Genomic DNA, 15,757 nt, shown 5'->3' on the forward strand with positions numbered 1-15,757 from the left:
TAGAGTGGCAGGTGTTATGACATCTACTGTGATGTCACATGAGAGCAGAGCACAGTGTAGGAAAGGTATGGAGCTGTAAAATTTGATCATGTTTTCACAAACAGTGTACTTCTTACTAACATGTTAGCACGGTTACCCAGAAGAGAAGGTTCATAATAACAAGCTTAAATTGGCTGACGGCCATCTAATGTAGCAGAGGCACCTGTGAATTCATCGGTTCTCCTGCTGTGTATACTGGGACAAGTACAATAGTCCAGGTTAGTGACCAAATCGAGCTATAACTGTAGCATGACTTCCCAGTGCATATAAACATACTGAATGATTATCATATTTTGCATTGTTTAATGATATCACCAGAGGATTTTTGTTTTCGCTAAAGCTCCACTTAAGTAATATGAACACAATACTTGTTGCTGGATCTATTAAAAAGCAATCAAAACAGTTATGTAAACTTCTCCTGCATGCCATCTAGTGTCTTAGCTTTCTTAAAAGGGACATATTTTTACCCTTTAAAGACAAGTTTATATTGGTCTCAGAGGTCCCCAAAACATGCCTGTGAAACCTTTTTTTGAAAAAAAAAAAAAAAAAAAAAAATCCAGTATAGGATTTTTGTATGTCTAAAAAGCCCTCTGTTTCAGCCCTGCTCAAAATGAGCCGTTTCTGTGTCTGCAGCTTTAAATGTTGCTGAGCTGTCTGACTCCGCCCCTGACCATGCCCCTCTCAGGAAATGGATGTGGCTTAATGGATGTGGCTCTCCTGATCCTCCTCACAGCTGGCAGCTGCGAGGAAGATCAGGAGGGGAGGGCGGAACTTTCTCCCAAGCAGGGAGGGCCAACCACACCTGGGGGCGGTGCTAACTCCCTACATGAGGTCATGAGAGGAAAATCTGAGAACGGCTTGTTTCAGCACACATTTTCTGAAAGGTGGAGAAAGAGAGGGTGGAGGGACTTTTCTGGTACTTGAGGGGATTGTGGACAGGCCAGGGGCACGTGTTTTTGTTAGAAAAGCCTGAAAAAGTGATTTTGCATAATATGTCCCCTTTAATAATCTTTAAAGTATCTAACAGCAGCTTATTTTTTTAATCAACACAAGATCAGCTTGTCAAATTTTCATTGCAAAGTCCACCTTTAGCGGACATTTAAAAATATGCTTGCTGTAACATTACCCTCATTCAGAATTAAAAGGTGAATAAAGTGTTAATGTGCAAATATGTATCAATACAGAGCTGAATCCTGAAGCAGTTTATTTTCTGATTATATCTCATGAATAAAAATAACATCACTGCTGTACAGGTCAAATTTTACGTAACAAGTTTGCAAACCAAAAGTTTAACATGGAAGCAGTCTCAGGAAGAAAAGGGTATGGTGTACCATTGCCATGAAAAGCAGAAAATTAATATAATACAGACTAATTAACTTCCCATCCTTTTGAAAACCTCTTACAGTCAATTTAGCAAACTTTCATAAAGTGCTCTGAACATTTCCTTATTCAAAACAACACAAGAGAAAATCCTCTTCCGGCAGCTCACTGATGTTCAGCAAAGATATTCTTTTTGTTCCAGCACACTTTATTAGAGCTTAGACCTCAGCCGGCACCTCTGTATAAAGCCTATTAATTGGACGGTTAGCACAGATGTATTGTGTGATTTGCCTGTCTTTTAGCTGTCCTTTGCTGGTAACAGAATTCAGTATTTTTTATAGGGTATGTCAGCCTCTTCAATCACACTGCATAAGGAAAAAAATAATGAAGAGAACTGAATACTTACAATGAGGCCACATATATGAAATGAACAAAATATTTAAGCCATCTGTCATGCAACATTACGACATCATTTCCATCATTCAGAGTCACACATATTAAAAAATAGCCACAATGTGATATACACCTCCTTTTAGAAGGGAACACAGTCAATCATCACATTACACTTCTGTCCCGGTCATGTTACATTCTCAGTCTTTGATTCCTGAGCATGAAGATGATATCTTACAATAAAAATACAATATCACCTTTCAACAAGGCCTGTTAATTCTCTACTTGCTGTATATTTTTTGATAAATTTATCTTATGACCTGAAAATATGTGAGTAAATGTACTGTATGTTTAGTTGCAAACTGTATTTGAATGTAGGTTGTGTGAATATAAGGGCTACATACCATTACTGTCCTGGTATTTGTTTAGCTTTGAGCTTAAGGTTGACCTATGTGATTTTTTTTTTTAATGAAAAAATAACAGTACAATATCCCAGCTCCGTCTTAGCTTTCCCAAACATCATTTTGCAACATAACTTCAGAGTCCATTCAGCAGCTCACATAGTAAACAATATGTCCTTATAGTTATATGATAACTAGCACAAATGTCACTCCAGAGTGACAATAAACAAGGCTCAAAAAGAGTCAAAGAAAGGATTGTTTCCTTCATTAATGCAAGGATTGTCTTGACCTATAAAGAACAAGGCCATCTTGTCCGTAGTCCGTCATGGAGCTCCAAAGAGTCTCTCATAATAGATGTGTGAGGTGTCCTTGATGTAACACAGACCCGAACAAGAAAACTCATTAGTGATCCTCGCCAATTAGAAAAAATACACGGAAGTAGTCATTTCTATCCTGGAAGATCATTCACAAGAAAGGTTCACACTGCTTTTGGCAAACGTTCAAAAAAAGATCCCCCATTGGGGTTCAGCACATCTTGCCGTATGATAAAATCCTTGAGAGATGGTTTTTGCTGCTACCAGTGCAGTCTTATATCCTGGAATCTTACTGGACAGTGTATGAGGAAGTTCTTTCTTTGAATGCCAAAGATTACGTGACATTTACGTTTGCACTTTCCAGTGCATGCTACAAACCATGAAGAATAAATTCACTCTGGGCTACATTTTGGCTGCTGAAAATGAGGTATGAGGTCACAGAGTGAGAGACACGTATGTGATTTCTGCACTGTTGTACTCGTATCTCCCGCTCCACAGTTCCACACTGGCACTTCTGTGCATTGATTCTTGTCTCTGGGCCTTCCTCTGCCACCTGCACCACAGAAAGGCTTGATCGCTCGTGGACCTCTCTGGACTGCTTGAGATCTCTTCTCTACTCTCCTGGGATACAGCCATACACTCCAGCGTTTCCACCACTGTATGATGTTGCTGTGTTTGAGACTGGTCCACTGAGGGTATGTCTTCCAGATCAGGTGGAGATTGATCTGTATCTGGAGCTGGACTTGTTGGTCCAAAGTCCATTTCAAAAGACGTATCAGGAGATACTGAACTAGGAGGGGATATTGTGACAGTGACCAGTGGTAGTTGGACTCCATGTAGATTAGAAGCCACTTCCTGAGGCATGTGAGCTAAGCGATACTCCATGGCTGGATCCACGCAGGCAGATTCTGGTGATTGTGAGAGATCCAAGGTGCAGAGTGTGGCGGGGTCAACGGTGGGAAGAGGAGATGATGAAGAGTCAAACTGGTAGATGGGTGGATCCAAATCCTCTGTGTTTGATGGGGAGTCAATGCTCAGATCAAATGGCTCTGGTTCAGGGTCCATGAAGACTGAGTCAAGATCATCTTGATCTAAAGAGGTCAGCATGACTAAGTCAAAGTGGACTAGATCAGCATGATATATAGGGGTGGTATCAAGTGGTTCAGGAAGTGGTGGCCAGTCTGAGTCTTGAGACTCTGGTTCAGTGCCGGGTTGACTTTCTTCTGCACTGGGAGTAATGGTTGAGAATGATGTTGATTGCTCGGGGAGAGGGTCTAAGGGGTTGTCTGGAAGGGTGATGACGGGTTCTGGACTTGTGTCACTGTCAGTTGGACTTGCAGGAGAGTCTGTGTCAAGGTACTCTGATATCACAATAGATGGACATCCAGTGGCAGCCTCTACATTAGATGTGACAGTAACAGCTGATGTTGTAGCAGTATCACAGACTGAGATTGGACCTCTGCTAATGGATTCAAATGATGATGCCTTGGGCTGGTCTGATAGCTTTGGTTCTAAATCTGTGGGCTCTACAGGCTCCTTATTTTCTAATCCTGAATTTGGCACAGGGGTGGGTTCTTGAGGCAATGGATCTGGCTTGTTTACAGTGATAGGATCTGGAGACTCTGGGTCTGACATGTTGCCATAGTCATGTTCATCTGGTGGCGACACAGTAACTACAGGAACAGGATATGGCAGCTGTATTTTATCTCTTACAGTTTGATCAGAGTCTTTGGATTTCATGTCATCGGGGTCAGACCGTGTAGCATCGGAAAGGGAAACACTAGCAGTGTCTACTTTCGTTTGCTGAGGAGCTGTTTGCACTTCTTCTTTCACTGTCTTTGATGTCTTTGGGCTCTCAGTGGAAGCAGGCACTGCACTTTGAGCCTTGACTGGCTCCTTCGTGACTATGTCAGGTGAACTCTTATGTGCATGGTCTGGCACCTCAGGTTCTGGTTCAGCCTTAGAGTGCAAAGGAGTTGAGTCCGTAGGCTCTTGTTGGCTTGCTCTTACAGAGCTTGGAAGTATTGGATCCAAAGTAAGTGGTATGGCACTCTCTACATACATTGACTGAGGACAGGCAAGAATACTTGGGTCCATAGAGAGCTGTTTTGGCAATTTATGGCGGGTGCTTTTCTTTTCCTCTTTCTCTTCTGGACAGTTGACTGCTGCATCAGCAGTGCTTTGTCGGACCAGGACCTTGCTTCTTGCCTGGGTCCCAACAGACACCTTTGAAACCTGTGGTTTCTTCTCTCGAGCACCACCCATGGCTCTATCTGCTGTAGAGGTTCCAAGTCCTGCTCCTAACCCTGTTCTTGGTCCTGTCCCTGTCCCAGCTCCAGCTCCACCTCGAGCCCCTCCTCCTAAACCTTCATCAGCTCCAGCGGTCGCGTTTCCTGCTTGGGGAGACCATGTGTTGTAATGCTGCGTGAAAGTGTTGAAATTACTGTTGAAAGCTCGGAGCTCTTTACAGAGATCTCTTCTCAGCTCAGCCAGCTCTCGACGCATGGCTGACACCTCTTCCTTCCATTGCATGCTGATAGCGGCGGCCAAGGTAGCTGACTCTTTGATACTGGCCTGGATGGCTTTTGGTGATGGCCTTTCTGGGTTGCTAGTTCTGGGGGATCTGAAGAGGCTTGGAGAAACAGGCGGTCCGGAAAGAGGTTTGGCCTTAGCTCCCATGTTATCTTGATGGTAGAGCCTGTCTCTTCTGATGGGGCAGCCTAGATCATCATGAGTCAAGGGGGTTGTGTCTGCCAATTCCTCACGTATACTGGCTCGGTTGGGTAAACAAGTGTCTTCCTGCACATAATTTCTGTCTGGAAGACAAATGTAGATATGTATCTGTAATTTGGCCACAGGTGTGAGCAGCTGGAGAAAATGTGCTTTTTATTGCCACAAAGCAGGAACATTAAATCATGCACTGAATGCCATGAGTCAAAATAAGATATTAGAAAATTACAAAGACTAAGTGCTGCAATATAGATTATTACCACTATGCAATGATAGGAATCTTCCAATTTCTATATAAGATTAATACAAATGTGGTTAAAAACCAGTTGAACACTGGGAAAGTCCACCCATTTTGACTCATTTCTGATAATGGTTTACACTGCCTTCTCAACCTTAATTTGTAGCATGCATTCTTTACATCTTTTCAATGCACAAAGCTGAAACTATCTCCCAGAACACATCACATAGAATGGACGCTATTTCCAGTAAATGGGGTGTAGGAATAATCCTTGCATGCCTTCTGCTTTGAGTCAAGGTAAAGAAATGTGTACTTTGTGCAATGAAAAGAGGCAAAGATGAGCAAAGCTTCCAAACATTTTCCTATGAATCAGAAGTATAGTATGAACCCTATTGAAAATTTTGAGATCCAGGTTGACAGAAATATTAAAGCACCAATTGCCCCATTAAATCCAACAAACGCTGTAAGTAAAGATTTGAAAGAGTTGACAGAGAAAGCAGTGTAAGCAATTATTTAAAGGTATGAAAATTGATCAAAAGCACATCTCCAGATGGCCACACCTCTAACTCTCCCTATAACTGTTGTTATCTACAGTGAGAAGAGGTGGCATCCTGTCAGGCTTCTTGCCCGGGCACTTTTTCTTCTTTTCTTCCCCCATTCTTCATCCATACAAGGACATATCACTTCCTCTGTAAATCCAGCAATCATATGAATTGTTGAGACCACCAGCAACTAACAATTGATAATCAAGACTCTTTATCATAAATGAATGTGCACATGTCAGCTGAATAGGTCTGGATTTAATGGACCAAGTTTCCATAAGTGATTAATGTGTCTAACCAGAGCAACAGTGCAGTAATGGTATTCTTTGCCAGCTTTACATTATCCATTATCTAGTCTGGGACATGACAGTGTGGTGCTTTGTAATCTTATTGTGAAACCATGAGCTCTGCAATGACACACAATAACTTGTGCGCAGGGGACAATATGTGAGCAAAGAAATCTCATTGTGATGTTTTGCACATGTTGGGAATGCATATAAACAAAGCATACTTTTCAACACTCTTCCCCCAAATTCACAAGTGTCGCCAAATGGCATCACAAAACAAGTCAGACTTGCCAAATGCTGCAGAAAAAGCAATCTTGTCCTTAGTCTGAGCTGATTTTTATTTTCATATGTGATTTTCAATAGGGTTCATAGCTTTACTCTCTGTTGCATCCAGTGGATGAGCAGATGGAGAGCTGTATCTGAAATACAGCAGGATGAACTAGCACAGCTCACAAGAGCTAGCCACGGTAGTCATAGGTCCATCAAAAACAATGGAAACACACAAGTGATTCATGCAAAGATATGAAGCTGCTTGACAGTACAACCACTAACTTTTCTATATCCATAAGCACATGTCAAAACCAAATGTAAGCGTTTGCTTTTGATTTGTAGGCACAAACAAAAATATCAACACAGCATGTCACACATTGTATGGCACACATTAATTCTACGTCTAACTGTGCTTACCTGTGGTGGACCTGATGGTTGAGGTGACAGTAGAGGCCATGGGGGGTATGCAGTCGTCGTCTTGAGAGTAGCCGGCCTGAATGGCTCGCAGGTAGCTGTGACTCCGAGTTCTGAAGCAGCCGGGTAGGTCCAACGCCTCCATGGCCTGGGATTCCACCTCACTAAACACCGACTCGCACACGGATTCAAACTGGCCGTTTATTTCTGTTTCACTCACCTGTAACACATGAAAGCCATCTCTCTATGGTTAAATATGTGAGGAACTTGTTTTTGTTTATACAGAGAAATTAACTGGCTGTCGGAAAATCCTAACATCCTTTTCTTTGTCCTTTTCAGGCAGAAATCAAACAGTAGAATGCTTTAATAAGCCAAAGAAACAGGAATGAAACTAAACCTTTTATACTGTAACAAAGCATTTTTTTGTGCATTTGTTGCCTGGAAATTCTTTTGTCATAATCCAACTTTAACTGATAATCTGTGGGCTGCTTGATTTCTGTGTTGTAGCCTTTGATTTGTGATTAAACAACCAAACAACGCTCATAAATTTGAATAAACTCAAGGTTACACGCTGATAGAGAATTTTCCTACTGCAGATTGGTGGGTTATATTGACAAGCACTGTTTGTTTCCTGTCAAATGTGCATAATAAATTTTTTCGTCTTCAAGACTTGCAACAAATTGTTGTTTACCAAACAGAAAATGTTTGATCAGTATCACTGCACTCCCACTTGGCAATATCAAAAATCTAAATAAATAAATATCTTGCTCCAGTGGGATTTGGCATAAGAGGGGGGTTTAATTGAGCTTTTAAGACTGTGAACAAATCAATCTCTTTTAAAAGGGAGATAAGGATCTTAGCAGCCTCTGCTGAAATGTTTAAAAATACATTGAAAATTTACAATGACCTATTAAATACTAACCCAAATTCCAAAAAGAAAGAATATTGTGATTTTGAAATTCTTTTTAACCTATGCCTGTCCAGTTGAACTCAGCACAAAGACAAGATGATCAAATTGATAAACTTCATTGTTTTTTTTTAATGCACACATTCTGCATTTGATGCCTGAAACACAGCCCAAAATGCTGGGAAAGTTAACTGGGAAAGTTAATGCTCAAATAAAAGAAAGAAAAATCCACTGAAACATTCCAAATGTAAGGAGGTTAATTGGAAACAGGTGATTTGACCATAATTGGGTATAAATGGAGCATTCACAATCAAAAAATGCATGAGGGTCTCCCCTTTTATAAACACTTCATGGGCAACATTTTATGAAAGATGTTCTTCAGTGTGCAGTAGCATAAAATTTAGAGATTTCACCAATGGCAGTCCATGATATAACCAAAGATTCAAAGAAATTGGACCACTGAATGCCATGCAAAAGTGAAAGTCAACTTCTCTGGGCCTCCTGTCAGAGATGAACCGACCTAAAATAAAAAAGTGTGCTGACATTTCCACATTTCAATTCATTTTGGAAATAGAGCGGAGCCGGCCTGAGGCATAAGCGACATAAGCGGCTGCTTAGGGTCCCGTTGCAACCAGGGGGTCCCCAAGAGCGAGGAAGTGAATGTTCACTATGATACAAACTATAGTAAGATCAGCCAGGCTGTGAAGGGGAATGAGGTGCTGAGAGTAAAAGTCAGGAAGAAACAGAGCCCCACCTCAGATTCAGTGGTTCAAATCACAATCACATCACCAATTTACATTGGGGGATTTGTATAACTGTTTTAGGCTGTTTCTCAAGTTTGTTCATTAAAATGAATGCAACGTAATGTTCTTGAACGCACCACACAACGTCATCATGCCCCCATGCACACAGACAGCATCTGCAGACCACAGGGATAGATAAATATGATCACAGGTAAGACACAATTTAAATGAATTTATTCAGATTATTATTAACATAATTATACAGTAATGACGTGACTTTGTAGATCCGTACCCTATTATGTTTGCGTTTAATGAAGAAAACAAGCTTGCAGCAAGTCATTATATCTGACTATAAGAGGGGATTTCATGTTAATATTGATCATTAAAGAGCTGTAAAGTAAATGCTTATGTAAAACTAGCTGACTTTTACATAGCAACACATGCTTCCATCCAGAGGACATCATTTTAAGAATGCCACTGCTTATTTCAGCAAGAAAATCCAAAACCACAATCTGTATGAGTTACGGCAGCATGACTTCACAGTAAAATACTTCAGGTACTCGACTGGCCTGCATACAATCAAGACCTGCTTCCTGTTAAGACCTATGGCGCATTAAAAAGTGCAAAAAATGCAATAGAAACCCTGCACTGTGGAGCATCTTAAGATGTACATCAAACAAGAATGAGAAAGAATCCCACTTTCAGTACCTTACCACTTAATGTCTTCAGTCCTCGAGATGTTTAAAGAGTGTTTTTAAAAAAAGAGGTCCCAACTTTTTTTTTTGGATGTGTTGCAGGCATCAAATTCAGTTTGTCAGGTTTGTCAAATCCTGTTTATCAGGCCTTCCCACAGAATTGGCTGGGCCACTGAAAAACCCAGTGAATGGCCCTCCTCAGGTGTGGTTTCTTATCAATGCATGTGTGTTAAATTAGCATTAGTGCTAGCTTCCTCACTAACAGTTACATCATTTTAGAGCTGAAAGTGTGTCAAGCTTTTATTTGGTTCTGATGTTCAAATTACTTACAATCACCAATTTGAGCCCTTTTTACCACAGTCTTCACCTATTCATTCCACTTTTTGGCTGACCGCTATGGTCACAGCCTTACACAATGTCTGTGTCTGAGTAAGTAAATAAGTAACTGTCTGAGTGAGTGACTTTACAAGCCTTACAATACAGAGTTGCGTTTGCTTGTGCTGAATGCTGTCGGCAATGGCTGCCTCCACTGTGTTAACTAGAGCCATACATACAGAGTTGCGCTATGGACGGGATTTACTTGTGCTGAAAGCCCTCTAATGGCTGCCTCCACTGCTGTAAATACTCAGATATAGCTTTAGCATGGCCTCTGTTTAACCAGAATTGGGCCACATTTCTGTACAAAGAATAAAACAACCCTATAAGCTGACCTGCTTTGGCATGACTATGTGATAGTTGAGGGGGAACAGGTAACTTCTTATGTGAGTGCTTGTGTATGCTGGCTGCTCGACAAGCGATTAGCTCTGAATTAATCACAGCAGCACTTAGTCAAAACTGGACATTTCTTCATTAAAACAAGCGAAGACAGCAACACTAAAAGCTTTCTGAAACAGAAAGGGTGTTTTTGCTCTTCTGCCAAAACGCTTCAGCATGAGTGTTTGATAGTTAAAGGGGGACAGGGTAACTTATTGTGCTTGTATCTATGGCCTGCTAGCCGAATGTTAGCTCGGCCTTAGCCAGACCAACACATTTCTTCATCAAAGTTAGCACTGAGAGCAACACGGAAAACTTTCTACAACAGAAAAACGATGTTGACCCTCTTCTGCTGCCCAGCTTTGGTATGACTATGTGATAGTTACAGGGAAAGGGTTAGTTGTCGTATACAGCTAATGAGGTGTTGTGTCCCAGCTAATGACTCTAGCAGGCCTGTCATTAGCTGGGACTGAGCTGCAGCGGAGCTTTAGTCTGAACCAGACAACGTGTCTCATCCAAACAAACGCAGAGAGCAACACTGAAAGCTTTCTGTGACAGAAAAAAATGGTCTCGCCCTACTCCCGGTCCGTTACGGCATGGCTAAACGATCATGGCGGGGGGCTTTTCCAGTATTTTCCAGCCTTAACTGTTAGCTTGGATGTCACTGTACTCCCGCACAATCTTTGGTTTTTAATTTTTCCATCATGAGCTCCTTTCCCTCTGTCACTCTTTCTCCTATTGTCCCTTTCCCTTTGACCGTTTGGGCGTCTTTTACGCAGCAGCATCAGCTGCTCTCCTTTCATCCTTGTCTTCTTTCATGCTGCGTAACAATGACACACACAAATGCTACGCTCACGCACACACCTACACTGAAATGCATGCTGACATGTTGGTAATGTAGACTCAAGGTTTCTATCTGTTGAGGGCAAACGTTTCAGAATACTGGAGGATAAACAGCAGAACTTTCTCATCTTAAAGCTCCTCTCTGACCACAGAGGACCAGCACATCAGCGCTATGTGTGTGTGCTCCGGCTGCTTGTCTCTTTGTCGCCTGCGTGAGCCAGGGATGTGTGCTATGTTAAAAACATATTTGGTAAATATCCCCTTAATACTATATGATTATGGGGAACAAATACATGTTAAAATCTCTGCATTTGCATTGTTAAGAGAACGCTACTTAAACGTCTAGCACGTCTTTATTTGTAGGGAATATGATAAATGTGCTGTTTATAGATAATTAACGTATATAAAAAATGATAGGAACACTAATTTAGAATTTCAGCTTAATTTTACACATATAAAGACCCTTCCTCACCTGTCTGTAGAGAATTAGAAATGTTCCTGAAACCTGCTGCAGTTTTAATTTTGTTTTAGAATAAACAGTTCATTAACAGTTAGTGATTTATTGTTAGTATAAACTTACTACCATTAAAGACTTAAATCTGACAAAAAAAAAAGTTCAATCTCAAGTGACACTGTCTCTCTAGCAGTGAAGTATGAAGCATGTCTCTGTAGAGTTTCATATGTACACAGAGAAGAGCTTTATTGAGAGGAGAGAAAGAGAGCGAGGACAGCATGTAGCTAAACATTTAGGTTGCCACAATAAATTTGACTCACAAGAAATAACAATAATTACAAAATCACTCTGCCAGTCAGGCATTTCAGCAGGCATCCCAGATAGTTGCGGTCAGCCATATACTGGGTTTTAACCTAGTCTTGTCTTTTTTTTTTTTTTTTTTTTACCACTTTTTAACCTATTTTCACTACTTTTTAACCACTGTTCAGAACTTGAGTCTCATGTTCTTGCTACTATTTCATCACTTTTTGCCCATCTTGCCTCTCCAACCCATTATTGCCACTTTTATTTATTTGGCCACCTTTCAACTAATTTTTGTGACACTTTTTAACCGCTATTCACAATCTCTTGGGGCATTTTAACAGTTTTTTGCCTTTTCTTAATGAATTGTTGTAAATTGTTGATCCCATTTTTGTTTCTTTGGACTAATTTTTGCCTCTCTGTAAGGACTTTTTACCACATTTTCCTGCCAATTTCGGCCACTTTTTACCTATTTTCACCACCTTTTTCAGAACTTTTGTCTCATGTTATGCCACTATTTGCCATCTTGCCTCTGTAACCCATTATTGCCACTTTTCACCTATTTTGCTACCTTTTGACCAATTTTATGCCACTTTTTAAATGCTTTCACAATCTTTTTAGCCATATTTGTCACTTTATGCCATTTTTGCTCCGTAGAACCCATTTTTGCCACTTTTAACCCATTTTTGCCAACTATCCCTTTTTTTTGTTTATTTTTGCAATAATTAACTTTCCCGTTAAAGTTATTTTAGTTCCTTTCACTTTATTCTCTGTCATTCTAACGTTTGTCCACATCATGGCTTATCTGTGAAGTGTGACATTACTTTTCACATGCCTTAGTCAATGTGCCCATTCACACTGTAAACAGAAAAAGGTAAATCTGTTTTAAGAAAGGGGGTTTACATTTCTAAAAAGGCTATATTTTACTACAGCAGTTTGGCTGGGCCCCAGAAAGCTCGTCCCTTTTTCCCTCCTAATGGACAGCCTTGCTGTTTATACATTTTGGGTTTATGTGTATGAGTATCAAGTTTCTATAATAGAAGGAAAACTGGGATCTAAATTTGGGGATTAATAAAGTTTATGAAGTTGAAACTCACCTGGCTCACTTGGCTAACACAGCTAGCCTGACTAAGGGTGCTGACAGCCCGCATATAGCTCTGGTTCCTGGAGCGAAACTTGGGAGAGTTGTAGTTCGTAGAGGGATCCAGGGCAATGCTTGGGTGCATGTCCCTGGTGGCTTGCAAGTGGTAGCTCTGACTGAACAGAGAGAGAGAAGGGAAAGAATGCATGGGGTGAGAGTACAGCCACGGCAATGACATCTTAAACAAGTCAGTGTGATATGATTTAACTAATAAACAAGCCGTTTCTGCAGGTGTAACATGGTGACAAACACAATCAAGTGTCATTAAGGATAGCAGGCCTCCTCTGGGTGACCTGAACTTGAGAGGGAGACTGGTTATGACATTGTGTCTCCCATTGATGTGTTCACCAGTGTCCTTAAAAAGGCGGATCGATTTCTGGAATGCTGAAACATCCAATCAATGCTTGGAAATGAGGGAAATGCAAATCAGAAGCTAGTTAGTGAGCAAGCACTTCAGAGAGCATCCCAGTGTCAGGCAGGTCAATTAAATGTGCTAACCCAGCAGTGCAAACGGGAGCCTGGTTTGGAGAGATGATACAAAAACACAGGAGAAGAAAAGGTGCCCAAAAGGAAAGTTAAGAGTCACATCAGGAATTCCAAAGCGAAGCTCCCTCCGCCAGATCTATTTCTAACGACAGGCAGGGGTGAGTAAGCAGTTTCTGGGCTTTTTATAGAGCTAAACGCTGATGTTTGGCAGCGAGGAAAATGCCAGTGTGATTAAAAGTCCCCCGATCCATCTTGTCGTGCTGGAGCAAAGCTGTATGTATTTGCAAAGTAATATCAACCTTCAAAAACATCCAAAGACGTCCTACGACAGAAACATCTAGACTTTAATTCTGAATGAAGTGGTGGAATTAATAAGCTGCAAATGGAAATTTGTATCTCTAATCAGAAAAATATACTAAGTACATTTTTATCACTGTTTAACAAAGCAGTTAATCATGCTGTTGAAGCCGTGATTGGGATCATGACTATATCATGTTTATCAGTGCTTTAGGCTTTGCCAGCATGAGCAGATCGCTCCAGGTGACCTCTCATTGACTAGTCTTAAATGTTTGCTCTATGAGGCGTCCATATTGGGTAAGTCAGCAGGGCAGTGAGCCAGCTGGCTCTGACCGTCTGACCACTGCAACATGGCAGCAACAGAGAGGTATGGGGGAGGGGGAAGAGCCTTTATTCACCTTAAGTCTGCAGCAAAATTGGTGATGTAGTTACGCATGTCACTGTTGATTTTATCCAGGCGGTAAGAGCTGTGGGTAGAGAAGAAAAGAGAGTTACTGGGTCCAACATGCAGGAATTAGATGTGTGTGACTTCACTGGGCGTTGAGGTGAACTGAATGTTTGCTTTTAGGCTCTCATAGAAATGCTGCAAACATTGCCTTTCAGGTAATGAAAAGAAGGATATGTTGCAGTACATTTAACAAACAGACAAAATTACCTGTGTAGGGCAAGGTCTAAGAAATAAAACATACAGTAGGGACACAGAAGTGATGCAATGAGAAGTGTGTTATGAATTCTGTCATAAAATACATGCACACTGAAAGAAAATATGCCTGTAAAGATGTATATTATCATCAGTAGAATGAGGGTCAATGTTTTTTCCATTGTCTCCGAATCAAATCATGTCAGAGCATGTTTCCTCTTATGTCTCTGAGTGGTGCTAATGCACTGCCATTGTTGCCCAATAAAGCAATGGAAGATGAATATCTCACACTTCCTGTCTGTCACATTCCCAGTGAAAGTACTCTCTGTGATAAAACAAAGCCCAGCTTCAACAATAGCTGTTTTGTGCTCATTTTGAGGTTCAAAGTGAGGCGTTCGATTGAGCAGTGCATAAAGACAGAACAGAGATGGGGACGATGCTGAGGCGAGACAAAAAAAAGGGAAGATTTTACAAGAAAGTTAAATGAGTAAGAATGAAGAAGTTGCTGCTTTGAGAGCAAGGGCAGGAGGCCGTATTTAAACTTTCTGTGTTTGCTGGTTCAGAAGTTGAGTTCAGCAGATATGCTTTCTGTCAAGACTTACAAAATGTACAGCAAAAACCCTACAGAATAATTACATCCCAGAAGAATGGAGGAGAACAAGAGCTGCTTGTTTCTTCTTGGACAGACAACCCTGAGGAAGAAATATATACAGTGAAAGCATCCTCCTTCTTGGATGTTTCACCCTTTTGTTGATTCTATAAATCAGTAATGGTCAATATAATTTGCCTTTTTTAACAAAAAAACTCATTTAGAGATTTCTTCAAAGTAATGCCAATTAAATCAAAACATATAACGTGACTGCATAAATGTTCACCCCTTCAAGTCAGTATTGAGTAGATGCACCCTTGGCTACAGTCACAGCGCTGAGTCTGTGTGGATCAGTCTCAATCAGGCTTTCAGATATGGACACTGCAATTTTACTCCATTCTTCTTTACAAAACTGCTCAAGCTCTGTCAGGTCGTACGGGGATCATGCCTGAACAGCCCTTTTTAAGTCTAGCCATAAATTCTCCATTGGATTGGATTGTAGCTTCCGCTCTATGCTTTGGGTCATCATCTCACTGGAAAATAAATCTTCTCCCAAGCTGTAGTTCTCTTGCAGACTGAGTAAGATTGTCCTCCAGGATTTTGCTATATTTTGCTGCATTCATTTTTCAATTACAGGCCTTCCAAGCCCGGATGCCAAGAAGCATCCCCACAGATTGATGCTGCCACCACCTTGCTTCACAGTGGGAGTTGTGTGTTTATGAGGGAGTGTTTGGTGTCTGCCAAACATAGCGTCTTGTCTGATGGTTAAAAAGCATAATTTTTTACACCATGAAGACCAAAGAACTTTCTTCCACTTTTCTCTGAGTTGCTTAAAGTTTTCTTTTGTCTTCATGGTGTAATGGTAACCAGGAATACAGACTAACCAGTATCCTACAAATTTTTGTTCAACTGACAATACTTTTCAGAAATCAGTTTTCACTTTGACTTTAAAGAGGGTGTTTGC

The 15,757-nt window shown here is 40.9% G+C and overlaps 1 protein-coding gene across 1 annotated transcript in view; it reads right to left on the reverse strand.

The window, feature by feature from the left end:
- The window catches only part of dlgap2a (discs, large (Drosophila) homolog-associated protein 2a), a 141,507-nt gene that overhangs the window by 35,786 nt on the left and 89,964 nt on the right, over window positions 1-15,757 (reverse strand). Inside the window, exons 4-6 of the mRNA XM_041812843.1 lie at window positions 13,963-14,031; window positions 12,738-12,897; window positions 6,949-7,165 (exon numbers count right to left, since the gene is read on the reverse strand). Coding sequence (XP_041668777.1) covers window positions 6,949-7,165; window positions 12,738-12,897; window positions 13,963-14,031 — 446 coding nt within the window. The remainder of the gene's footprint in view (window positions 1-6,948; window positions 7,166-12,737; window positions 12,898-13,962; window positions 14,032-15,757) is intronic.

This window comes from Cheilinus undulatus, linkage group 18 (assembly GCF_018320785.1).
Source record: "Cheilinus undulatus linkage group 18, ASM1832078v1, whole genome shotgun sequence".
NCBI classification, from domain to species: Eukaryota; Metazoa; Chordata; class Actinopteri; order Labriformes; family Labridae; genus Cheilinus; species Cheilinus undulatus.